At 41.0% G+C, this 27436-nt stretch overlaps 1 protein-coding gene across 1 annotated transcript; it reads right to left on the reverse strand.

Annotated features, from left to right (window-relative positions):
- ino80 (INO80 complex ATPase subunit) lies at positions 1 to 27280 on the reverse strand. The gene is made up of 36 exons (XM_018746334.2): positions 27122 to 27280; positions 23982 to 24165; positions 23653 to 23810; positions 23467 to 23534; positions 21916 to 22056; positions 21445 to 21565; positions 21151 to 21353; positions 20989 to 21042; positions 20385 to 20588; positions 19654 to 19849; positions 18315 to 18382; positions 17887 to 18096; positions 16565 to 16645; positions 16213 to 16308; positions 14155 to 14214; positions 13933 to 14075; positions 13697 to 13781; positions 13378 to 13495; positions 13163 to 13248; positions 11895 to 12062; positions 10595 to 10728; positions 10052 to 10119; positions 9851 to 9944; positions 9574 to 9757; positions 9294 to 9434; positions 8502 to 8727; positions 7350 to 7477; positions 6827 to 6921; positions 6408 to 6480; positions 5981 to 6139; positions 5476 to 5578; positions 5260 to 5348; positions 5001 to 5162; positions 3977 to 4136; positions 2655 to 2870; positions 1 to 2489 (listed from the first exon to the last, which is right to left on the reverse strand). The coding sequence occupies exons 2-36, from the start codon at positions 24122 to 24124 to the stop codon at positions 2359 to 2361; spliced, it is 4566 nt and encodes a 1521-aa protein (XP_018601850.2). The 5' UTR covers positions 24125 to 24165; positions 27122 to 27280; the 3' UTR covers positions 1 to 2358.
- Between the last annotated feature and the right edge of the window lie 156 nt (positions 27281 to 27436).

Raw genomic sequence — 27436 nt, forward strand, 5'->3', positions numbered from 1 at the left:
AATCAATCAAAAAACAATATTTACAGAGGCAAAGGGAAAAAAGTATTAAACCACATCTTATAGCTGCTGGTGGCTCATACCCTTAATTATGCTTTTTAATGTAGTTGACTTTCCAGTTTTGCTCATTGAAGACCTAAACCACATGTCTGTCAAACTGTATTTCACAAAATTGTTTAAAGCAAGTGATTTTCTCCAGGTATTAACCATTGACAAGTTTTCAGTGCAGTCTCCTTATACTGAGTACAAAATTGACTAGAAAAATATGAGCTTTAATACAAAATCCATCATAGATAAGTCAACATTTTAAGTATTCTTCCCCATATTTTTTTAGAAAACCAGTGAAAGAAAATAAATGTGTCCTGCTCAAAGTCTTAAATGGGAACCAAAATGACACTGGCTTCTTGCTGTGGTCCAGAACAGCTGTGACTCTAGGTTGTCATTCTTTAGACAGTGAGAAACAACATGGGGGTTCTGTACTATTCAGACTGAAAACATGTAAGTCGAGTTCTTTAGAAATTTACCACCTTTAAGGGTTGTACCCCTTGAGCACTGCTGGACTGAGCGCTGGCCTTTTTTCATAAGTAAGCTTCTGTACTACTTCAAGGAAACCAACCTCAATTTATTGACTAGCTGGGTTTCACAAAACAAGTTAAATGAATAAAACCACAGATAGTTATTTTATAAGGGATTTTTTTGGGAAAAAAATATATATACACTTACGTATTTCACATTTATTCCAGATAGAATGGAAATTTTCTTTAAATAGTGCTTTGCAGTTCAGGGATTCTACTGAACCAAATACCTTTCCCAAATTCTTGGAGCATATTGGTATGAAAAATCACAGTAGGACCCATGCGCATCAAACAGGTTAAGGGCTTAAAAAAATGTGACACTGCTCTTGTGATAAAGACATCACTTAGGAACAGAAGTTATACACATACCTTTGTGATGAATTAGCATGATATGTTAATAACTTCAGACTTTTTTTTCTGGCTTTCTTAAGCAGAAAACATTTTTTTTTTCTCCTTAAAAGCCTCACAGATAATGCTCAAACCAGCTTGAGAAAGAGGCCCAATGGCCATACCTGAGAAGAAGATATCTGTACTGCTCAACTAGTCCGATTAAAAAAGAAAAAATATATATACAGCCTTTTTATCTTTAATAGAAATCACAACGGAAGAACTGATGATTTACAATGTCAACATGTTCATTACAATTCACATGTCACTTTTCAGACATGCAAATCTTTTGGGTTTTTCAGTATGATACAAATAAAAACATTCCTATTTATATTTGCTGTGTTTTCAGCTGGGACTTTGTACAGTGGACACCAGATGCTTTTCTTTTCTGTAAATAGATTAATGTTTAATTTTTACAGAGAACAACATATTTGTACAGCAATCATACAAAACATAAAATACTAAACAGATCAACAGTAATGCCATATGCCATTCGCTAAACAGGGCTGTACTGTACTTACAGTTGAAGCGGCTCGGATGGAGGGAAAATGTCAAAATGTGTGTGACCATATATCCTTGTAGGTAGTTTTACATATGTATATATAATACAGCAGATTTTATATACTTGTACATAAAACCTGTACCTACAAGGACACATGAAGATTCCACTAGAATCGTTCATTTTATTTAGCCCTTAAACTGATGATATTTATGAGTTTCTATACTACCCCAAGGTCAAGTATGAATTGATAAGGTATTAGGCTATAAGACATCCACCTAAATCTTTACTTCTGGGAAGTGAAAAGGGCAGATTTTGGCACAGACTTCGGCACAGACTTCACTGTATGAAAGAGCAAATACAGTGAAAAAACATTTCCACATTATTTATAAATCTGGAAAGAAAAATATTTTTTTTCAAATTGAATTAGAAATGGGAAGTGCAATCAAATGACTTTTTAAAATAAATCTCTAACTGCCAACCTGTACAAGAAAGCAAAGAGCGTTACATGACACAACTGACATCTTGTGATAGACTGGACAGATGTTTTCTGCATGTCAAGTTACATGTAACATTCAAAGCAACCGCAAGACTTGTATTAAAAAACCATGAAGACTGTTTTATTTCAGGGAAAATTGAAATAACCTAAAATCTTTAAAAATCACTCTGCATGATCTCTAAATGTCAGAGAGGGGACCGGCTGAGTTGTAAGTGGAGCGCTGCCTCTGCGAGCAGGAAATTCACTGGTCCTCCATCAGATGAAGGTTTTGAGGGGCTGACCTTACTATAGTTTCCTTAAGATCTGCTCCTGCAAGCGGAGCAGGAGAGTGCAAGATTTCTCGTCTTTTAATCAAACACGGGGAGAGTAGGATGCCAGCTTGATTTTGCAAGTGCAAAGGGTTAGCGTTTGGAGAAAGCCCCACCCTTATTCTGGGCAGAGCTCAGAGGCGACGATGTGCCGCTGGCTAAGAAAGGCGAGGCAGCTGAAGGACGCCCCAGCGAGGGCTGGAGGTTGCTGGCTGTTGTGATCCCTGAAGAGAGATGGAACATCACTAGCACATTCACTTTGCTGCTACGGTGAAGCTCTGTGATTATTTCACTACTCGTTAGCATAAAGGTCTCAAGATAGCTTGCTGCACAGAGTGAGAAACTACTGTAAGTGATCACTTGTATTACTGAAGTGTGGTGCCTTGTACCTTTTGAGACGCTGTATCCGTAAGCTGCATAAGCTGCTGCCGATGCTGCCGCAGCCCCCGCCATGGCTCCTGCCATGGCAGCTGCGCTTCCTGCAGTAGATTTGCGACCACGCCCCTTCCCAGCTGATTTCCCACCTCCTCCGGACCCCTTCGGCCGCCCACGGCTACGACCTGCCCGTCCCCGCCCTGGGCTGGAGGTGTCCTGGACAGAAACTCCTAGGAGGGACAATGGAGAGTACATCAAAGAAGAATGGAAACTCCGAGAGGACAGACTCACAACCACAGACACATCACGTATGGGTGTCCCTCACCTGTCTCCAGGTGTTTCACCACACCTGACTCAGACATTATACTACATATTTTAAAAATACAATGTAAACAAATATGAAATTGAAATTTTCATTTGAAATTCTCCTCCTTCTCTTAATTTAAATTTCCCAAGTATGAGTTACTCTGTTTTTGAAAACTATAAAAAGTCACATTTTACATTTTATATACCTAAATAGTCTGCATAATACATCTTAGCAATGTCCAGCTGAGCAAAATTAGTGGTTAGGACATTGGACCTCCGACCACCATAACATGCATCTAACCTGAATTGTTTGAGATGTACAACTTCATTAAAGGGTAAAGAATAAAACTGTAAATAACACAGATGAATAAAAAATTGACATTACACAGGCTCCATGTGTTAAGAACAGCAGAGTTACAAAATTTTCCTGTTTAACTTCACTTTCTTCACTTTATATGTTAAATCACATTTATTCATTTAGCAAATGCTTTTTTCCAAATTAACTTAAAATATTAAAGTACTTAGAGTGATTTCCCCATTTATACAGCTGGGTCATTTTTACTGCAACAGTTCAGGGGAAGTACCTTGCTCAAGGGTACCATAGCTGGAATTTTAACCTGCGACTTTTGGGTCAGCAGCTCTAACCAGTACACTACGAGTTGCGTAGCGTAGCATAGCATACCAGCAGCAACAACACAGCTTTTGATATTAAAACAAAAAACATATGTATCAAAAAGCCTATTTACTTAATGCCACCATTTTACTACCACACTTTTCTCAAGATTAAAGCTCCTGTTTGGTGTTTCTGAGTGCTGGTGATCAACAAGATGTTCATGAGATGATTCAGTCAACTATTAGAATTGAACGAAGACTTGTAATGGATTTCTAGTGCCAGTCGTGTTCACAAGCTGAGAAGTCAGTGTATATGTAATATATAATATTTAACTGTTTACAAAATGCGGTGTGATAGGGAGAAATACACCAATTAACCCATCAAGATAGAAACCCAGAACTCCAGATGATCACCTACCATTCATGTTGTCAGAGACGGAGCCAGCCACAGAAGCAGGGGAGTTGGTAGCACGAGACTGCGGGGCAGATGACACAGGGTCATCCACAATGACCAGCATGTCACTGCTACTTTCATCTGGAGGGATAGAGCCAAGCTGCAGCTCACTGCTGAGGGAGATCTGGAAGAGACGGAGACACAATGGTGGCTTAAAAAGGGCAGAAGGAAGTTCCAGTCATTCAAACTGTAGGGTTGCAGGTGGCATAGCAGTTAGAGCTGTCACCTGGCAGTATAAGAGCATGGGTTCAGATCCCTCACAAGACTTCCAGAATTCAGCTGATCTCAGTGAGTGATGTGGGGGGAATGACCACTGACAACTCGAGAGATCTTTCGTTATGATGGAATATACGATGGTCACTCACTTAAACTGTGTTCTAGTAGAACCAGAGAGGGACTGGGCTTTCAGTCAGCCTAGATCAGTTTGATTTATGTTCCGACTGACCGTAGCCTCTTCATCACCACTTCATCAACACTTTATCAGTGTCTCACCTTAAAGTACATTGGTGGTGAATATTTTATACATTGAGGGCGGCGCGGTGGCGCAGCGGCTTTGGCCGGGTCCTGCTCTCTGGTGGGTCTGTGGTTTGAGTCCTGCTTGGGGTGCCTTGCGATGGACTGGCGTCCCGTCCTGGGTGTGTCCCCTCCCCCTCCAGCCTTGCGCCCTGTGTTGCCAGGTTAGGCTCCAGTTCGCTCTGACCCCGCTCGGGACAAGCAGTTTCAGACTGTGTGTGTTTTATATATTTATTCAAGTATGTCTTCTTTTTTAAATCTTACAAGACTGTGCATATGTCTATCAGCCATTTGTCTGATTTGTTATTTATCTATAATCTGAAATTGTGCATTCATGAGAGAGGGCTGTATAAGAATAAATTGTATTACATTGTACATAGTTATCTTTTTTTGTTTAGATTAGATGTTAGTGTTATCGTTACTTTACGGATCTCTCAGTCACCCTTATATACAGTGCCCACTGTCTGCTCTTCACCTCGCTGAAAGGGCTGGGCATAGCTGAGTCCATGTCCACGCTGATGAAGGAGTCCTCTCCATCCGCTGACAGATTGGAGTTGTCTGCCGATGGAGCAAAGGGTGTGACAATGTTTACACCATCCTTCCTCCTTTTCACATCCTGCTCGTCATCCCTCTTTCTCTGCAGAACACAAGACAGATCCAGGTTTTCACTACTACAAAGTTCAGCCATGTGCCACTCACATTCCCAGATCTGAATTTCCCATTGTCAAAGTTACCTTCTCAGCATACTTTTCTCGCTTCCTCTTTCGGTCCTTCACCTTACTGCTCTCCTCCTGTTGCCTCTTCTCCTCCTGTCTCTGTCGTACTGCAAAGAATGGGAGTATATCACTACTTTGTATCCAATCACCATAGGTCACGACCAACCACTGACATATCCCTCAGATCATGGCTTCAGAAATTTGAGTTCCAGCCATAGGTAACCCCAGACTCACACTTCTTCTCCAGCTCCTCATCATCCAGCAGCAAGCTCACCACCTCCTTGGGCTTCAGGGTGTCAGGCTTGAAGTTTCCACCAGAGATCACCATCCTCTGGATCTGGGGAAGAAAGAAACTGTTGGCTAAAATGACAAAAATTGTGCATTTGCATGCTGAAACATAGATTTAGCAGAAATTCTAATATGATTCAAATTAAATGAGGCTAGTCCTATTTCTTTATCCTACCACAGTACTAAATTTCAATGTGCCACACAAGTGCTAAGTGGACATAACATGGCTGAGAGCTAACAACCCTTGGTTATCCCTGGATTTCATCGCTCCGCTTTGCTGAAATTTCATTCCAAATAGTGCTCACCTTGGAATTTTAAGTTTACCTACAATTCCAGAGTAAAAAGCCAAGTTCTACATTTCACTGGGTTTGACTAAACTCCTGAGGATTGAAAATGAGCTTTTCCCCATGGGGCATAATGCGTGTACAGGTTTGTCTTTCCAACTGCTTACCTCACTCTTCTCCTTGGCTCGTTGCAGGATGCGCTCCTCGATGGTGCCCTGGCAGATGAGGCGGTACACGGTCACCTGCTTCGTCTGGCCCAGTCGGTGTGCACGGTCCATAGCCTGCTGGTCTACTGTGGGATTCCAGTCGCTGTCATAGAATATCACCTACAACGGAGAAGTTTGCCTCTGACACTGCACCAACGCATGTCTCAACCCAGAAAACGTCTCATTTCTGATTACCAAGACACTCCAGGAGCTCCAGATCAACTGCTGGTCCTCTGCTGCAAACATACATTGATTATGTACCGCTAAGGAATTTTATGTATTGTTTGGCTTCAAGTAGCCTTAGCAACAAATCCAGAGGCATTGCCAAAAATTGCATTTACATCTAGAGGCTAGTGTCACTGCTATGCTGAAAACCAGCTGGACTTACAGTGTCAGCAGCAGTCAAGTTGATGCCAAGGCCTCCAGCCCGTGTGCTCAGCAGGAAGACAAAAATATCCGTCCTGGGTACAAGAAACATAGACAGTAAGAAGGGATGAAGTAATTCATTTTCATAAGGTCTGTAACTATAAGTCTGGTATATATGTAATATGAACCTAATCCAAAGGAAAAGAAATTAGCTATCAGTAAATGATACATAAGATAATTTGCAAATCTGAATTGGAAATGGCATGACAACAGCAGAGTGTGAAACAACCGGGAGGAAGGACTTACGACAACTCAGTGAAAATAATAAAGATAACTAAAGACAGAGATGTGCATGCCTTGCTCTGATTTCCTGGATGAATAACGGGCATGACTGAATGTAATGGTCCCCTGGATAATCAACCTGGCTGACTTGTTACTCACCGACTCTGGAAATCAGCCACCATGTCCCGACGCTCAGAAATCTTAGATGACCCATCCAGCCTCATATAGGTGTGTTTTTTGTACACCATGTATTCCTGCAACAGAGAAAGAAAAGCTGATACAGTGCTGACCCCACAGAGAAGGTGCATCCAATTAGAGACACCTATTAGTATTAGGACGGTATAGGATAATACTTTATTAATACCCATAGGGAAATTCACATTATTATTATGTCTAAGACAACTTACAAAGCAAAAGAGATCACATCAAAGGAGGGGAAATTGTTATTTTTTTATTTAGCAGATGCTTTTCTCCAAAGCAGCTTAGAATGCAAACCTACTTAAAATGATTTGCCCCTTTATATTATGGGTAATTTTACTGGTGCAATTCAGGATAAATACCTTGCTCATGAGTACCACAGCAAGCAGTGGGATTCAAACTCCTGTTCTTGAAGTGGAAAACAGCAGCTGTAACCACTACACTACCTGCTGCCCTGTGTATATGTACATATTAGCCCACTTACTTCCAGCAGGTCAATCATGCGGGTCATCTGGGAATAGATGAGCACTCGGTGGCCCTGCGACTTCAAACGTGTCAGCAGCAGGTCCAAAGTGTGCAGCTTGCCACTGTCTGTGATCAGTGCCTCCTTGTCTGAAAATAGGGAGAAGGCTTTAAAATTAGGCGATGAGTGCTCTTGGGTCAGCTGTCTATTGCTGGATCTTTGCGAGAAAAATAAACATGACACAAAAACATTTTCTTCAGAGATTTCTGATCAGAGAGTTTAGTGAGCCTTTGGAAGCATCCCTAAGATATGGGCCACCATTTGGAGAACACTGACTGCCTGACAAAATCTGTGATATCCAAGAGATCTGTTACGGTCTGCAATAAAATTAACACCTTTATCATTATACTTTGATCAATTTGAGAGAAGTCATGAATTTGTTATATTTCTGTATTGGGTTATACTTGTAAAGTATTCTGTGTTATTGTGACTTTTTTTCTTATGGCTTTGGAACAAACTAGAATATTTCCCATTTAAACTATGTTAATAATTATATCCATTATGAGGATTTTGAGGAACTGATTAGCTACAGATAATGAGGGATGAGTATAATGTCATCTATCTATCATCAGATATAATGACATCAAGCAAGAGCATGAACATCCACTGAAAAGTGAGAGTCATTCCTTTCTGGGTCCCTGCCAACATGTTTTGTGGTTTTGCTCATGATCTGCTTTTACAAAAGGGATCACCATAAAAACAGGAAAACAACACAAAATTTTAAAGCCTTTGCCAGAACTTTCTTTAACCCAGTCAAACACGTACAGTACATGTACTCATTTAGCTGACGCGTTTCTCCAAAGCCACTTAAAAACGTTAGTCAACCTATAAATATTTACCCATTTGTTAAACTGGGTAATTATACTGGAGCAATTTAGGGTAAGTACCTTGCTCAAGGGTACTACAGCGGGAGGTGGGAATCAAACCTACGACCTTTAGGTACATAGGTAGCAGCTCTAAACACTATGCTACCAGCTGTCCACATATGAAGCAAGGAGCACACAGTCAGCTGGTTCTGCTGGCAGCAGGTCCGTTAAACTGTTCCTGAGCCCTTGGACCTGGTTCGGACAGCATCCAGCAGAGAGAATCTATTGGAAGTGAACAGTATCTTACCAGGTATCCTGATGAAAGACCAGCCAAGAGGTGGGTGGATGGCCATGACACCACCAGGGTGGTCTGGGAAAAAGGCGCAAAAGCGGCTGGTCCAGGCAGCAGCTAGATCTGGGGCCCCATACAGGATACACTGCTTGGCCGCCAGGCTCCCTCCAGCTCTGGTCACTCGCCATTCATACTCTGCGCTGCGGTCATTACAGTAACATTCCATGGGGACTGTGGTCACCTGGGCAACAAAAATGGGAGAGGGTCAGCATCAGCATGTACCACATCAAGGGGGAAAAGTGAAGATTTATCACTAATTTACTCTCAACTCCTCATAGCCATGCATTTAGATCAACATTGGATCATTTTAATATTTTACTTACGTAAAGATTTACATTTGATTATTAGCTAATACTTTTCTCCAAAGCAACATACAGTGTTGAGGTACTCAATTATTTACCTAGTTTACATACAATAGGATATTTGCTCCTTTGGAGCTAAAACAAAGACTTGTAAAAATTCCTTGGTCTGAATAGGGCTCTGATGTGGATTTAAGCAGAACATCTATCACAGAACTGGACATGGCTACCAAAAGGTTATAGGTTTCAACATCAGGGAGGGCCTTATTAGTTTACCTCCTATTTTGCATTTAGTGAGCTACTACCAAGTCATAATAATGGGTGCAAATAAATCAAACTATTTAGTCATGCATTAAATTGTGATGGCATGTTCTTTCAAAAAACTGTGCTCTCCAAACAAATAACACAAGAATAAACTTTAAAATTATGTTACTGTGAAAGTGTTTACCCTAGGAGCTGCAGCAAAGAGGAACTTGGGAAGCTGTGTGGGTTGGCATGGCCTTTGAACTGAGTGGCTCATTTGCCTCCCATGTATGAGGACATCCGTGTGACTCGCCACCCAGGGTTGGAAGCTGGTGAACACCAGATCCTGGGACAGCACAGATACAATGTTGTTCAAACATCCACCAGCATCCCTGCCATCTTAGCATTAGTTTATGGACACTAAACCCACGTAAGGCAACAGCTGTGACTCTCCACATCGAGGGAGGTTCTGTTCTGGGACTCACCTGTAGGATGGGGCTACTTTGTATACTTTGGAAGGAAGTAGGGCTATCAATTAACAGGATCAAGTCCTTGTTGGCAAGATAGTTAGAATTCTGCCCCAAACTGTCCCCCTCCTCCTTAGCTGCCCAGAGGCGCCGCAGGTAGAGCCGATAAGAGGACTTCAAGGAAAGAAATAGTGCTAACCACCTAGAGGTTTGCAAGGGGATGAGAATGATGTGAGACACTGAAACCAATGAGGAAAGCCTACATGTACAGCAGCATGTCATCACCTCAGCCTACCTCACTAACATTCCCTGAAGCATCATGTTGGACAGCTCTGCTGGAGACATATCTATGAAACGTAGGAAGGAGAAGCAGCTGCGCTCATCATCACCTGAGGGATAAACATGAGACGTTTTAAAATTTATTATTATTATTAATTTTTATATATTTTTTTTTTCTTCAGTCAAACACAAGAATGTACTGGTGGGACAAACTCACCTTTCCTGTGGAACAGAGATTGCTGGATGTGATGGGGTGAGAATGGAGACAGCAGCACCTGGAGCAACCTTTGATTACAGTCAAACATTTAAAATTAGAAAACGCAGAAACAACATATGTCAAGAACTATTAAATTGTCCTCCTGCATTTATCGGACAGGAATTATGTAAACAGAAACAGTACAGTTACAGAACCTCAAAAAATACTAAACATAGCAACAGCAAATATAAATAGCTTAAAACATTATTTTTATTAATATTACATTAAAATTAAAAACTAAAATGACTGAAAATAAAAACAGTCAACACACCTGAAACAGAATGACTAATTCATTTCATAAACAAGCACAAACATTTCCTATTGTCATGTCTGACACAGAGGGAGTCCAGACTTCAGCTGTAAGCAATGCAATGGCCCCCACAGTGCATTTTACTGCCAACTGTCTGAAAATGGAAACAGTTCATTTTCACTCTGCTGTATCCCCACTGGAGCTTGGGAAAATGGACTGTGAATGAAGTAATTTACACTGGTGTGGAAACTGACCTGCTGCGCCAGTGGCTGAAGCTTGTAACCAAGCCATGGCGATAGAAGAACTTGGACATGATAAATGGCTTCAAAGACATGTGGAAGGGTGAGCGTGTCTCCTGCCGCTCAAACAAGTCTGGATGGTTACAGACCTGCCAAAAGGAACAAGCAAAATTGATGAGCATTGTACTGTATGACTTGACCATTAAATTTTCAAGGGGATACTCAATCAAGCAATTCATCAATCCATTTCTGCCTTCAAGGTTTTTGTAGAGTATGATGCAGTTAAGACTACAACAGTTACACGAGAAATTATTCATCCATCCTTTCTCAAGGACCCTTTGTCTAACACAGGTTTGCAGTGGTCTAGAACAAATCCTGGAAGCTTATGTCATGAGTCAGGGTGCTGCTTGGGTGGAACACTAGTCTATCACAATTTACTTTTATTTTGTTGTTGAATTTCGCACTACTTTAAAATTAAAACCCATTTACAATTACTCAGAATAAAAATACATAATTTCCACAGCTTTCTAATCAATCTGTTGGTGACCAATTCATCACAAGCACGCACACACTCTGAGGGGAATTTGGAGTCACCAGTTCACCTGAAACACATCTTTGGACTGTGGGAGGAAACCCACGTGATCATGGGGAGAACATGCAAACTCCACACAGAATGAGCTGGAGTCAAAGCCACATTCATACCTGCAGAACTGGAGCTATGAGGCTCTGGCATGACCTGCTGAAGAACTATGGTGGCCTTTTTCAATCTTTTCTCAAGTTTTTCAAGTGCATAATAAAGTTATTTGAAACAATACCATTGCTTTAATCATTCATCGTATGAGTCAAAAATTATTAAAGAAAATTAAAGTCTAGTAACATGTTCAGAAAAATTCTATAGGTTGTGTAACATCTGTGTTTCATATGAAGTCTTGATATTAGAAAAAGTACATAACTATGTATATGTAGGGCCAGCAGATGGTGTAGTGATTAGGACTGTTGCCTTGCATTCAACAGACCTGAGTTCAAATTCCACCTCCTGTTGTAGTCCATTTGAACAAGGTACTTATGCGGAATTCACACAATAACAATTATCCAGCTGAATAAACAGAATCAGAATCAGAATGATAGGATGAATGAAATAGGTAAATCATTGTAAAGCAGCTTAACATTGTAAGCTGCTTTGGAGAAAAGTGTTATCTTAATGAATTCCTAACACCACAGGTGGCCCTTCTGCAGTTCAGTCATTAGCAGGCGTTTCTTCCCAAATATTGTTTGACTTCTTTATTTCAACAAACTGCACACCTCTGCACCATACCTTACGGAACTGCATTACGAGGTTCATGAGGCTGCTGGTGGTGCTCTGGGCCTGCTGAGCTGTGCCCATGGAGCTCTGCAAAAGGTCTTCTATAGAGATCTTGTTTTTTAGCGCCTGGTATAGCAGCCGTTGCCGGGTTGTGAGCTGGCAGTAGGACAGGATCTCGATCTGCAGAACACACACACCGAATCACCACACTTTGCAAAATCCTTATCCAGTCTGGAAATACGACTTAGAAATTCTGGTTTACTCTTCCAGAGGTGGAGTAATGATGAATGGCAAGATCCTTTCTGGAATCCACAACTCAACGCTCCACAGCACTTGTCTGTTTCTCTTGCATCTAAAACTTCGCTCAAAACAATCTTTTAGAGAATTTGATGTTTCTATATTTACAATTGACTAATCCAACATTACTGTTCTGGAAAAAACTACACTGCAAATTGACAAAGAGTTTGTAGTACAGTATCCATAGCCCCGGAATTATAGAAAGGACCATATGTGCTTGTGGAGAGAGTGTGGAGGACAAAAAAAATGTAACATTACTCAGTCCTCAACTTACTGAAATGGGACTGGAAGTCATCCATAACTTGTTTATCTAACTGGTAGGCCATAATCAATAGAAGCTTAATACTGATGTCCCTTGATTTATTCAGGGGTGTGCTCTCAAAAAACCCAGATAAATCTATAATTACTAAAAATTCAGTTTGTTTTATTATTGATAAACAATAAAAGTGTAATAATACAGATGTCCCTTGACTAGTTTGCTGGAGAGGTTCTTGTAAAAGTCTTGGATATAGCTGTAGTAAAAATGTGTTAGTATAATTAAGAATTAATATTTTTTATATATAACTGAGCGATATTAAAATAAATTTAAAATATCTGAAAATAAACATATTGTCCCCAGATATACACATTTAATCCAGATAGTTTTATGATATATTTCATAAACATGTTCAATATTTCTCATCTCGTTACTGATTGCCAACATTCAGTAACAGCAGACGGGATCTGTAAACACTGTGGAAGCTAGCTGAATTAATGCGGTCGCACACTGCTACCCTGGCTGCTCTTCACTGCCAAATAACGTCTGGATGTGGAAACATGGGTGTTAGATTATTTATATAAGATAATGACTGTCCAGTTTTAGTGTCTAATTCGGTGGGGAAAAAACTAAATTTATAAACAAATCAGTGACACGATTTTTCACTATTACAAGTGTAAACCAAAAATGCAATGTCCAATAGGCAAAAAGAAGGTATTAGAAGCACCTTATCGGAGAGTTCATTTTCCACATCCTTCTTTATCCGTCGCAACATGAAGGGTTTCAGAATCATGTGCAGCCGGGACAGCTGGTCTAACATGGGAAAACATCAGAAAGAGAAGGTGAATTGAAACTGGGACCACTTCTGATGCCATTAAATTACAGCAAACCACTTTTTGCTTCCTTTATTTTGTGAAATAACAGAACTCATTTTACACTTACTCTCATCGATGGCTGATTTGTTCTCAGCGTGGCTCTCAATATCTTTAGAGAACCATTCATTGAATTCCTCATGAGAATCAAAAAGAGTGGGCATAATGAAATGCAGCAGAGCCCAAAGCTGAAAAAATAACCAAGATCAGAACAAGACTGTTATTCCTGCTATATATGTTCTTGTTGAGAGACAAAACATAGTGGATAATGCACTACAAACTTAAACCACCTCCCGCTTGATTTGTCCAAGCTAAACTCTACTGCAATCATATAACTTAGATGATTTAAAGCAACTCCGCAGTTTACTGAGTTTGCTAGCGTGTCGCACCTCAGCCATTGTGTTCTGGATGGGCGTTCCGGTCAGCAGCAATCTGTTTCTGCACTGGAACTGTAAGAGGATTTTCCAGCGTACACTGCCAACACATAGGAGAGACAGGGCTCAAGCTCAAAGAGCAGAATGAGGGAATGTGCCCCCAGTCTGTTACAGATAACCTTATTCAACTTCACTCCACATGCAGGGTATTTTACTACTTTTAAATGGCTTAGCAAATGACTCGGTTCTACCTGGTGCTGCTCTTCAGAGCCTGAGCTTCATCCAGGACCATATATTGCCATTTGACCCTCTGGAAGTACTTGACATCCTGCACAACAAGCTGATAACTGGTGATGACCACATGGAAGGGGGCATCCTGAGTGTAGAGGGTTTTCTGCAGGCAACAGCAGCACACCATAAGCAAGACTACCAACAGACCACCGAGAAGTAATCAAAATGAGAAGGTGCAGTACCTGGCTCCAGAACTTCCGAATTACTTTGCGGTCATGAGGGTTCCCCCAGTACGGCAGCACCTGAGGGGAGGAACAGAACAGCAGTCAGCAACACAGGAGAAGCATGAAGTGAAGTACAGAGCCTGTGAGTCCTGGATCAATACACCATAATTCTTGATCCAAAGTGGAAAGAAAGGAAAGCTCACAAATTGTATCTTTTTTTTTTTTTTTTTTTTAGAAACAGAAAAAACTACAATTGCCTACTTACAAAAAAGCAGCTGAGTACTTACAGATATATTTAACTGTAAGAGAGCATAAACAGACTACTCTTTCAGTTTTTTTTTTTTTTCAAAAAAAAAAAAAAACCACCACCACACTAGCTCCTTGTGTTTTCGAACATTCAAGTTACAAATTTTGGAAGATAAACATTATCCAGTTTATTTATTGATTGCTAATTGCATTTTCACTGTCCTTTTCTAAACAACAATAGTTGTCACACCAAGCTGCAGTGAAACTCTGTGACAGTACAGAAGCACAACAGAACTGTGGTCCTTCATTCAACTTACTTCTGTAGTATACAAGTGTTCCAAATGCTGGTGATCAATATTAAGACAAGAAACACTTTACATTTATCAAATGAATGAATGACAATTTGCACTCATGAAAGGATGGGGTGTTACAGAGTATTTATTTATTATAGCTTTCTGTAAGGGTTTTACACAACCTAACCTGTTAATATGTGGAGGGATATTATTCAGCTTTTACTTGTTGTGACTTCAAAGACTGACAGACTTTTTAGGAAGGAAAAAATGTTTGGATATATGTAGCTATACGTAAAAGTTAACTTTATTTTTCTTCAATTTTGAGCTACATTAAATTAACACTACCGTACTTTCCGCGCTATAGAGCGCACCTGACTATAAGCCTCACCACCCAAATTTCATAAAATTTAAGAAAAATTACACACATAAGCCGCACCTGACTATAAGCCGCGCCTGCCTATCAGCCGCAGGTTCATACTGAACCACGATATCTTTACGGTACACAGAAAGATGGTACATAGAAAGATTTTTTTAAATGTTTAATTACTAAACACAGCAGTAAAATGAGATAACCATACCGGCTTTTTTCCGAACAGTGCCTTAACACGGCAGTAACGCAGCAGTGAAATTACATTATAGTAACATGCCGGTTAAAAAAAATAACAAGCCTACCAGCTGTTGATCGTTAGCCTTTTAAAAAAGTCATTGATCGCTCTCTTCATCTTCCTCACTAAAACCACTGAATTCGTCGTCTTCAGTGTCGGAATTGAATAGCCTCAGAATGACGCGCAAAATGACTGTTCAAAACACAATTAACGTGTGTCAATCAAACTAGCGACTTCCTCGGCGCATTATTTCTCCTGCCTGTCTGTCACGCTCTTGCGCTTCCTGCTAGAGCGCCCGCTATAGGCGGTTAGCCCGTAAAAATATATAGATTAACCGCATCGTTGTTTAAGCCGCAGGGTTCAAAGCGTGTGATAAAAGTAGCGGCTTATAGTCCGGCAATCACGGTAATTTAATTACAATAAAACCATAATCTCCGCAAAAGCCTATTCAATGTTGATGTTAACCATGTCACTTCCTATGTCCACCAATACCAGACACAAAGCATGAACAATGTATGTTTCTGTGTTTCACAACTAAATAACAGTGGGATACAGAATTGCATGTGGCTTACACTCGGTAAGACTGAAATGTTAGAAAATCGGTAAATAAACTGGAAAATACAAACATTCGTCCATAAAATAAAGGAGCCAGTGTAGCAGCACTCATCAGCATGCAAGTCAATACCCATATGAACCTTAAAACAAGTTTAAAAACTGACTATCACTGAATTATCCAGTCAGAATATGAGGCAAAATGCTGTCTGACTTGCATGTGTATGTTTTTCCTAGGAAAGCAGCAGATTTAAAAAACATCTTCTCAAAAAGTAGTTTTCACATGTAGTAAAACTAACTATATAGGGAGGTGGGTTTTTAAAACAGCAAGAATTTGTTCCGGAAACAGCAGCGGCGGGTCTCTGGTGCACGGAGATTACCTTGAATTTGGGAACGAATCTCGTGAATTCTTGGTGCCAGTTGTTGAGCGTGGAGGCAGGGGATATGATGAGGAACGGACCCCAGATGTTGTCACGCTAGAGAAAACAGAGCAAACGGCAAACAAAAAAGTAAGCACAAACAATAATATAATCGCAGGCAGTGCCTTGCCATTGTGCTGTTAAATTACATACTTTTACTGCTGTAAGAATAAATCCAAGAAGAAATCTGAAGAATGCTGGAATTCACAGTATGCCTTGATAAAGTACACATTTTCATATTCTCTCTTTTAACTACAAGCTAAGATAAACAGTGAGAGAGAAACTGAATTGCATCTCAGTGGTGATCAGATACCTCGGCAAGATGCGCAAGCAGGGCGATGCTCTGAACGGTCTTTCCCAGTCCCATCTCGTCGGCCAGAATGCCATTGATGCCCTACAGAAGGTGAGAGGTTTTACATTAGACCTAGGCATAGCAACCGAAGCCCAAACATGGCACAGTCATGTGTGAGAGTGGGCAGGAGGAATGACTGCATTCTGGAGCTGTTATCATTGAGTCCTGGCCTCTTCTTGTACCACTTGAATGTGTATTAATTGTGTGTGTTCAGCTCCAGGATGACACCACTCCTGAAGTGCAGATACCCACAGGTAGCCGGTATTTAATTTACCCACATCTCTGCACTGTACATTAATTCTCTTGCTTGCTCTGGTCACAGCTCACATGTGGTTCAATACCCTGGGGCATGTTTACCTCTATACCATGATTTTCAGTGTAACCATGGGGGAAAAGCCAAATACAAATACCTACTGCATTTATATTTGTTTGTTTATCGCAGACTTGTTCCAAAGACACTTACAGCATTCGGCTACCAACAACAGTTTACCCATTTAGACACCTGGGTACTTTGTACTGGTAGAACCTTACTCAAGGGCCCTGCAGCAGCAGGTTGGATTCAAACAGGCAATATTCGGATCCAAAGACAATGACACTTTGTACTGTTCTACCTGTTGGCCCTTTGCTACTGTCTGTTCTCCAGTTAAAGTCCTTCTGCTCAGAATTTTGGCTAAATTACGTTAGATATTGTTCCAATTTACTGTCATTTTGTAAAGTTTTTTATGGAGATATTTAAATGTCGCTAACTCACAACCTCTGCTAAAATTTGTAAGCTACATATTTACATTTACATTTATTCATTTAGCTGACACTTTTCTCCAAAGCAGCTTGCAATTATTTACCCATTTATACAGCTGGGTAATTTTACTGGAACAATTTAGGGTAAGTACCTTGCTCAAGGGTACTACAGCTGAAGGAGGGAATCAAACTTGTGACCTTTGGTTTACGTATGTACTTGTATCTCTATTCACTTGTTTTGTTTCACATTGTGTTATGATTTCCCTTTTCCTTTTATAATGTAATCTCATATTTGTACATATTCATATTCATTTCAAAAACAGCACCGTTTCGGCTATCTTTTCTCCCCAGTCCACCATGTTCTGGTATTCTGTTGTTAATTAAAAAAAAAAAAAAGAAAAAAAAAACAGAAATAACATTACAAACAAGTGACAGGAAGAATAACAACTAGAACGGGTATCTTTCATCCAGCCACTTCACAAGATTCTAAGAGAACAAATCATTAAAGTGTGTTCAAGTGCTTCTGTGTGTTAATGTTGGCTCACCTGCTCATAGAGGTTAGCCAGCCAATTCATGCCTTTAAGCTGGTAGCCTTTGAGCTTCCCATTGAAGATGGTGGGTTGGGGAATGTCCTCACCGGCACGAATGGAAGGGTTGGACAGACTATAGCTCTCGCCAAACCCCGAGCCCGAGTCAGATGCCACCCGCAGGGAAGCAAAACGGCTCACTTTTGCCTCCTCATCAAAGAGCCTGGTCTGCGGGGAAGAAGCACTGTCATTGTGCAGAATAGACATGTTGACCACAGAAGCACCACAGTGAAAATGACTGTGCTATTAGACTGTTGTTGTAACAACTGGGGTGGATTCAAGACAAACTACCGACGTTCGCTTTCTTTTACTGCTTGGATACATGGCTAACTTGGGTCCAGAAAGCAGGAAGTAGGCTTGGTGGTAAAGTAAGGGTGCGGACGTACTCTAGCCTGGTGTATCTGATAGGCCTCTTCTGCGTTCCTCAGTGCCTCAGATTTGTAGTATTCGCTGTCTGTAATGCAAGAACATTGAAAAAGTGTGAAACGACACAAACAGGATAGGTTGTTTACTGATTCCTAAGTGAATAAACAGGGTCAAGAGCTTAATAAATAACAATGGGCCTGGGGATGGGGTCCAGTCATGAACAGTCATTGCAATGTATCATATATATAATTATCTTTAAAACATTTATTCATTTAGCTGGTGTTTTTCTCCAAAGCAACGTACTTTTTTTTTTTTAATTCTGACGTTATAGTAATAAGGGGGTGCGGTGGCGCAGTGGGTTGGACCGCAGTCCTACTCTCCGGTGGGTCTGGGGTTCGAGTCCCGCTTGGGGTGCCTTGTGACGGACTGGCGTCCCGTCCTGGGTGCGTCCCCTTCCCCCTCCGGCCTTACGCCCTGTGTTGCCGGGTAGGCTCCGGTTCCCCGTGACCCCGTAAGGGACAAGCGGTTCTGAAAATGTGTGTGTGTGTGTGTGTGTGTGTGTGTGTGTGTGTTATAGTAATATTGTTGCATGTAAATGAGATGTTTTATTTTAAATTTGGTAACATAATATTTTCACACATTTTCAGAACCGCTTGTCCCTTACGGGGTCACGGGGAACCGGAGCCAACCCGGCAACACAGGGCGTAAGGCCGGAGGGGGAAGGGGACGCACCCAGGACGGGACGCCAGTCCGCCACAAGGCACCCCAAGCGGGACTCGAACCCCAGACCCACCGGAGAGCAGGACTGCGGTCCAACCCACTGCGCCACCGCACCCCCAAAATAATAATTTCCTGTAGTGTATTTAGTTATATGCTTGAAAATCACTTTAAATATATAAATTAAATGATTACTTAATATGGGTTTCATTTATCAATTAAGCACTTTCCTTCACATTTTTTAAATTATAAAAATAAACTCTAGTTATTCCAATATCAGGTCCCCCGAGGACTGGTCATGTGCAGATGAACTGTACATAATAGTTCAAGTTTATTGTCATAGATACAAGTACCATGTACATGCGTCATGAAAATCTATAATGTAGATGTAGCTGTAAATCTATAATGAAGAAATGTAGTATTTTCACAGTATTCACATTCTTTAATAAAAGGCAGTGTAAAGTTTTTAAAATGATAATAGTAGTCTTTGTCTTAACCAGCTCTGTGTAAGGTAAAATCATGAAATACATCTTAACAAAAGACACGATCTTGTCACTTACAGAGATTGCCATTTTGACGTATTTCTGTGTGAGAAACAGGACGTATGACTGACGATTCTTTCACACTAAAAAACAAACTTACCGTATTCCTCCTGACCAACGTTGACCATCACACCTCCCCCAATGTCAATCTGACGGTGCGTAGCATTTTCCTCCAGCTTCTTCAAGATCTCCTCCTGAACTGCGTCGGCTCCGGCCCGGTGCTTGCCACCCATGAAGTGGGCATATAGCTCTGTCTGAGTGATCAAGAAGTTGAGCTTCCGCTGCTGTCTCTTGGCCTGGAAAGTAAGAGGACAGAGTGAAGAGCTGCCTGCCAGCATGAGGAAGATGTGTGTGCACCAGGCAGTGTGAGCAGTGCGAGCAGTGTGCTCCGTGTGTATTAGGTTGTCATATAGTGAGCTCTGAGTAGGTTTTTAACTATTTTAAATCACATGTACCATCTACCCCATCAATGACAGGTCATTCGCAGGTAATGGGGTGATATGCAGCACATATGTATGGCTCAACCACTGTACAGTATAACAGTTGTGCTACAATTTCTCTTTGCTGCCGCCTCAAACTCAAAGGATCCAGGTTCCAACCCCACTTCCTGCTGCTGTACCTTGAGAATAATACTTTCCCTCGATTGCTCAAATGACAATTACAGTGCTCAGCTACATAAATGGGCAGATCAGTATGAGTAACTTAACATTGTAAGTTGCTCTGGAGAAAAGGACCAGCTAAATAAATCAATAACTGAGTGTCCAGACAAGCCTGGTAGCCATACAGTTTTGATCATCCACAGAATGTGCTGAGAACAGCGATGCTCCCCACCTCCCTCATCTCTTCATCTAGTTTGCGCTGCTCCAGTGCCTCCTTCTCAGCTCTCTTGCGGTGCTCCTTCTCCACTTTGTCATACTTCTTCCAGTACAGCAGCATCTCCCTGGTGAGGCGCCGTGCCCGAGGCAGTGTCTCCTTGCAGTTCTTCTGGGCCTGGATGGCAGCCCGCCGGACCTCCCGCATGCACTGCTGGGCCAGCTACACATGTGCGTACACACAGATGATACTAGTTTTTAAAATGGTGTTCTCAAACTTCTGTTTATTCCACAACTGCATTTTATCCTACATTCACACTAAATGTATACACAATGTTTTACGTACAAAATCTAAAATCATTTTTCTAGAATGAGAATATGGTGTTCTCTTGGTTTTTTACTCCACGATAATTCACTCAATGCTTGTTTTGAAACTGCATTAATGTATCCAATTCTACAGAAAAATCCTATTTCAGACAGAACACCTGACCATGTTAACTCAACAACCTGAAAGTGTATCCTGAAATGATCCTGCTGACATTTTTTCTGCTAGTAATATTAAAAACTTTCTACTGAAGCATGCTTGATGCACCATTAGCAGTTATAAATAAAAAGAGTGCTACCTTTTTAGCATTGGACAGAACAAAATTCCGACCAGAAGCTTTTTGTTTATATGCCTGGAATGTGAAAGAAATGAAAAAGTTACAAAAAATAAGCATCTTATTCTTACACTCTTCTTAAAATAAAGAAATGTCAGACGTGAACTAAGGAATCACACACTATACCTTGGGGTTTTCCTTTTTGGCAATGGTGAGCCAAACTTTCCGTCGACGAGCATTAAGCTGCTCAATTGTGAGATGCTTCTTCTTTGATACTGGCAGAGGGGCATCATGGGAAAACTTGGCAAAGATTTTGGTGACATAAGGGCGCCCATCGACAGAAAAGTCCTCACCCTTCTTTTTCCTCTTCTTTACCTTCTTTAATTTGGCTATGAAGAACAAGATGAGACGACCAGAGAATTAACAGCCTGCATTTCACTCACTGATCACCAGGTATCCCAGAGTTTCACCCCTATTTACCCTTGAGCTTCTTGTCTTCTTTGATTTTCTTTTTCTTTTGACCCAGCAGATGGCGCTGTTGGTCATAGAAGGGATCATGGGTAGAGAGCAGTCCAGTACTGTAGTACTGGTACTGTTGCAGCTGAAACCACACAAATACACTGAGTCAAGCTAGATCTCATTGCAATTATTTACATTATTACTATTTTATGTGTTTCATTTACAAACATGGCTTTGTATCAAAGTACTGTATGGTCAAATAAAAGGTAACATTAAAGTCGCAGTAAAGGTCATTAGGAGAGGAGGCTGGAGGGAAAAAAAAAGCCGACAAACGTGTTCTGCAGGAAAACAGCCTGATGGCCCTGTCTGAGAGCTTAAAAAGCATGAAACATGACAATGAACAAATGCCCCCCAGGAGCTGAGTGTGACACCTTGACCTGGAGTAGAGACAGGGATACACACACACACACACACACACACACACACACACACCTCACGGTCAGTGTGGAACCTGCACTGGTGCTGCCTGGTGAATTTGTGTAGTCGCAACATGTCATGCAGCTCCTCCCGAGACAGGGAAAAGTCTGAGTCGTCCGAGTCAGAGTCCGAGGTGTCGTCGCTCAGCAAAATACCCTGCAGTTGGCAACATACCATCAATCAAGCTGTGATCCAGAAACATCAGGGGCTGAGACTTTAAACAAATATCCAAAAATATCTTAAAAAGCTTATATCTTAAATTAGTATTAACAACACTATTAACAAACAATCATATGCTTATTTTTTCCTCTAAAGCATGTTTTCATTCTACCCAGCAATACAGCTCTGCATTTATACTGTACAATATATTTAAACACAGTGGGTCGCAGACTTACAAACTTTTCAGTAACTTTCTTAGGTTAAAGAAGTACTTATTTATTTTTCATAAATAGAGCTAGCATACCAATTCAAAATTACACCAAAACTTCACCCAATTTGCCAACAGACAGCAACTGCCAATATTAAGTGCTACCTTAAGTTTATCAACACCCTCCTCTAGCTCTGAGTACAGTTTTTTAGTGTGCTTTCTTATTTATAACGGGTCAGAAATACCCAGCCGGAGAACCTGGAACCCTAAGTCTCTGCCAGCTCGGTCTCCTTGAGCTGCTCAGTGGGACAGCGAAAGAAGGGGACAGTGCTGCTCTGTCCCCATCCGAAAAGAGTTTTCACTGCTTACTTTTACATTTACTCATCTATCAGACACTTTTCCATAAAGGAACATACAACTCAAAGTAAACAATTGCATTTTACCAAGAAAAAGTTACATATGCAGAGATGTGATTCTTCAAGTACGTAATCCAATACTTCAGTTTTTTACAGTGCACATAAGTAGCTGCATACAGAATTGGAACAGAAACAAAAAAGGTGGAATTAATGATGAGCCTCTGGCCCACTTCGTGTTGCATTCAGTTAACAAATTTTGAGTAACGAACCAACTGCCGATCCCAATTACGCTCATAACTAGAGGAGCCACTATATATATTTACATTTTTACTGGACTAAAAGAGGTTATGGTATCTTTTACAGTGTTACTGCAACTAGGCCCTACTGGCAGTGGAGAACCTTCAAGTCCATACCCTCATCCATTATACAACCTGTTACCCAGTAAACAATGAACACTGGGTTGTGTTATACAAACACTTGAGTTACAAATTTTTAAAGACACACACATCTTAAATTTCATATACTGATGTTTAGTTGTATTATCTTCGGGGCAGGATGGTGGTCCAGCCATGTGTATTATTGAGCTCTCAGTGACTGTGACGTACTGGTAAGAGTGACTTTGGGTTTATATAGAAACACAAGTAATGAATAGACTTTCCGCCCCAGCTGTACAAGTTGAAGACCTGACATAACTGTGTATGTAACTTAGCCCTCTGTGCGTTCTGAAATGCATTTTTGCTTGTTCTGAGTTATTTATCACTTTGGAGAAAAGCATCTGCCCACCGCATAAATGTAATCAAATATTATGAGAGCATGGGAAAGGAGGAAGAGAACTGTAAATACCTTGAGCCACTTTCTACTTTTCTTCATCTTGGAGAAATTGTATAGATTTGCCTTGTCAGCTCTTGATTCTGATGAGAAACATTAGAAAACAAAAATATAATGTGTACTGTGTAGGTAGAGGAAAGAGAAGAAAGAAAAAAGGTTACATTTGAAGGGGACAAACCGAACCAGAGACCTCCTGCTCACCTTGCAGGAGAAGGCCATTGAGACCACTGTTCTCTACAAGTCGGCCTGGTCCTGTCTCGCCCCCACCATCTCTAGACAAAGTCTCTTCCTTCACACCCAACACTGGAGTATGGGGACTAGAAAGGTCCACTTCTTCCAAATCATTGTCACTGTCATCGCTGAGGAACAGACCACAAGAAAGAGAAGTAACTTTATTTTTTCCCCCCATATGGATGAACAACTGGGGACATCAGTGCACGGCAAGGTAACCAAACACACTGTTGTTAGAAAAATGAAAGATCTCATATGCTAATATATGGGTGCCTGCCAGCTAATAAGCATCCATTTACCTGGAGATGTCCCTGTTAAAGATAGTGGCAGTCTGGCGAAGAAAAGCATCTAGCTTCAATGATCTCTCCAAGTACTGTAGGTGAAGTGGCCTGGCCAGCTTGGAGTGGATGGCCTCCTCCACCACAGGCTGTTCCAAGGCCATGAGGAGTGAGACAGGAGCCCAGCCCTGGGCACAAGTAGAAACTGCGGGGGAACATCATGACAGAGAATAAAATTGATTATCAAATACGTGGGGAAGCTTTCTCCAGTGCAAACCTAGAAACCAGCACTGCAAAGTTCACCATAAAACTTCATACTTTAGGAATCTGTAATGTCAACAGTGTTGAATCAGTGAACAAAACACAAATCTGAGAATATGATGTACATGGAAAGAAATGTTACAATAAAAATACCATGTGTTGCATATAAGTTCTTTACAATATTAACTACATATTAAACTCTATTGATACTACATTACTATATTATTGCTGGATATTACTTATATGTTGTGAAATGCATTTTTACACCAAAATGTACATTGCTTTAGAGAACAGCATCTACTAAATGAACACATTAAAATCTAATGATATGGCGAACAAGACATATTTTAAAAAAACACAGCCATGAAAACACATGATTAAACTGCGGAAGTGTTGCATATGACAATGCTTGGCTTACTACCTTTTCAAGATCTCACAGCATTTTCTTCATTCTAGACATGAACTCCTGAGAAGTGGAAACAGTAATCTAAAAATAGCTCAACATCAATATGAATTTTAAAGAAATGAATGATTCTTAGCACAGCTTTTTTCAGTGACGGCTGACTCAATTTGTTGGCACGCCATTTTTCAGCCTCCAAAGTGTTTTCCCAAAGCTTGATCAAAAACAATATTTTTGCAGCTTTCAAAGTCATCTTAACTGAACTGCAGGCCATGCTTCGAACCCAGACCCTTCAGACTGCATCATGTGAAGTTATGTGCTAATAAGTGTCAGTGTTAAAGAAATTAAAATCCATCCATGAACTTTCATTAACCGCTGGTCCTGATCAGGTTTATATTACATTTATTTAATTAGCAAACACTTTTCTGCAAAGCAACTTCCAATGAACTCTATGTAGTGTTATCAGCCCACACACCTTATTCACCATGGTGACTTACACTGCTGCATACACTACTTACAATGGGTCACTCATCCATACATCAGTGGAACACACACACTCTCCCTGTCACTCACACATTATGGGTAAAGCTCAACAGCATGTCTTTGGAGTGTGGGAGGAAACCAGAGCACCCAGAGGAAACCTACGCAGACACGGGGAGAACATGCAAACTCTACAGAGACTAAGCGGGAATCGAACCTACGTCCTCTCGCATCACCCAGATGCTGTGTGACAGAAGAGCTACTTGCTGTGACACCATGCCGCCCATAAGGTTGTGGGGTCCGGAACCTATCCTGGAATCACTAAGTACAAGGCCAATGGGGGCCAGTACAAAGATATAATATAATATAATATAATAATAGCTGGGAAAACTAATTAAATAAATTCCTGTCATATGACAATTTGGAAAATTTGAAAAAGCACAAACTGGGATCAAAACAAAGTCGTTGATAAATATGCAATTTACCCGCCAAAAAAAATGAACAGAACCTTAACTTTAATTTTTAGAACATAAAAAAGGACATTTTTGAAAGTGAAACTAAAAATAGACGAGTGAAAAGTTGCTTACCGAACACTCGACTGAACTGGACGAAAAGGGCATCGGCGAATTTAAGGTTTAGAAAAATAACCTGCCCTGTGTCACCGTTACAGTTAATCTGCGATTTATACTCATAATGGGTGATTTTCATGTCATTTTAAATAATTTTAATTATGCATGTTCACTGGACACGTCAAAACTTAGGGCTAAAAAGGACGATTCCGATGAGGGCAGCGTTGACAAGAAGAACCAGTGTGGTTACTCGTCATGAGCGGGGCTCAATTCCAGATTATTATTTATTCTTATTATTGTTTTTTTTTTCCAGTTTCACCATTAGGAATTTGTATAGTAGTCCCAAATTTTGGAAAAGGAATTGGAAATATGAAAACTAAATTATAACGCCTCATAAAGCACGTACACCGGGCTCTGAGGTAACGCTTTTTTTTAACGCAACTTTCCCCACGTAAAGCTGAATCCTCGAATCGCGACCCAGCTCGAGATCCCGATATGCAAATTAGATCACATCACTTAATAAACTCTTCCGACTTTCCCGGACACTTGAGTCAACGGTAACGTTTCCCACGTAACGCTCGATCGTCCAATCGTGACCCAGCTCCGCACACCATCCCGGCCGAAAGGTTCCCCTATAACGCGCTTGTAGAAAATTCTTAAGTTAGAAGTGTGTGGATCCGAACTACTGAAATAACATTAAAAAAAACCGACACCGGCGTGTGACCCTAAACCATAACAATTATGGGACTGAACCTTTCACACGTGTGTAATTCACCAGGGTGACGACCGTGTTTGCGTGAGAGGTTGGAACGTAATTGTACAATGAATGTAGAAATTAATTTCTTGACCATAACTAACCAACAAGCTTTTGTTCTACGGGGGGGGAAACTAATCGAGTGTTTGAGTGAGTCAGGCTAAACAAGCAGGCTAAGTTGGAACAATGCTGTTGTGGGCTTCGACTGGTAGCTATTTCAGCTATCGTAAGGCAGTAGCCTGAGTAGCAAAGAACGCGGAGTAAATTAAATGGCAATGGAGCCACTGTGTCTGTCACTGGCTGCTTATGATATGCTGGTTTACTGGGTGTCTTTCGTTGGTCTTTGGACTGATCCTTAGGCCCTTTGTTTTGGGAACCTATAATCGCAGAGTATTTTAAAACTTCTACTTTTCTGGTATTTGAATATTCAAATTGGTTCTGTCACTTTAAGGCCACCACCATTGCAGGTAAATGAATGTATAAGTTCGCTATCCGCCAAAAGACTGTGAACGTGTCGTGTTTTTGCTTTTTCACCGAGGCCCAAGATCCAGACCTAAATTTCTCGTCCCTCTGACGTTAGTCAGCCGAGAGAGAAGGCCGCCTCTACCACCCGATCCCCGCATTCTAATACTTTCTCTCCCTCCCGGCCATGTTCCCCATGGCTCCCCTGCCATGGTACTCAAAAGCACTCGCTCACCTCGGCCCCCGTATCCCCTTTTCTCTCGGTCTCTCAGCCGCTGCCAGCTCGCTGCTCTCTGTCTCCAAGATGGCGGTTCTGGGCAACGAGTGAGGCTGTGAGCGCTGAGCCGGCAGCAGCTGAGAGGCGGCCACTTTCAGTAACTGAGAGAGCAGGGATACGGCGCCATAGCGAGGAGAAAGTGGGGAACAGGAAGACTAATCAAATATCGAGAGAGCTGTGTGATTAAAAATGTGCTTTTTATTCAGTGTTTATTTAAAATGACACCACAGAAATTAAAGAAAAAACCTAAAGCTTAAATTAAATGGGTAAACG

This window comes from Scleropages formosus, chromosome 5 (assembly GCF_900964775.1).
Source record: "Scleropages formosus chromosome 5, fSclFor1.1, whole genome shotgun sequence".
In the NCBI taxonomy this organism is placed as follows: Eukaryota; Metazoa; Chordata; class Actinopteri; order Osteoglossiformes; family Osteoglossidae; genus Scleropages; species Scleropages formosus.

What these genes read in the sequence shown, in the direction of transcription:
- ino80 (XM_018746334.2), bottom strand. Translation starts at nt 24,124, where the DNA reads ATGGCCTTGGAACAGCCTGTGGTGGAGGAGGCCATCCACTCCAAGCTG. An exon ending in GGTTCCACACTGACCGTGAG is followed by an intron (nt 21,566 to 21,915) that starts GTGTGTGTGTGT and finishes GTGTGGTTTCAG; the next exon opens with CTGCAACAGTACCAGTACTA. An exon ending in AAAGTAGCCCCATCCTACAG is followed by an intron (nt 9,435 to 9,573) that starts GTGAGTCCCAGA and finishes GTGCTGTCCCAG; the next exon opens with GATCTGGTGTTCACCAGCTT.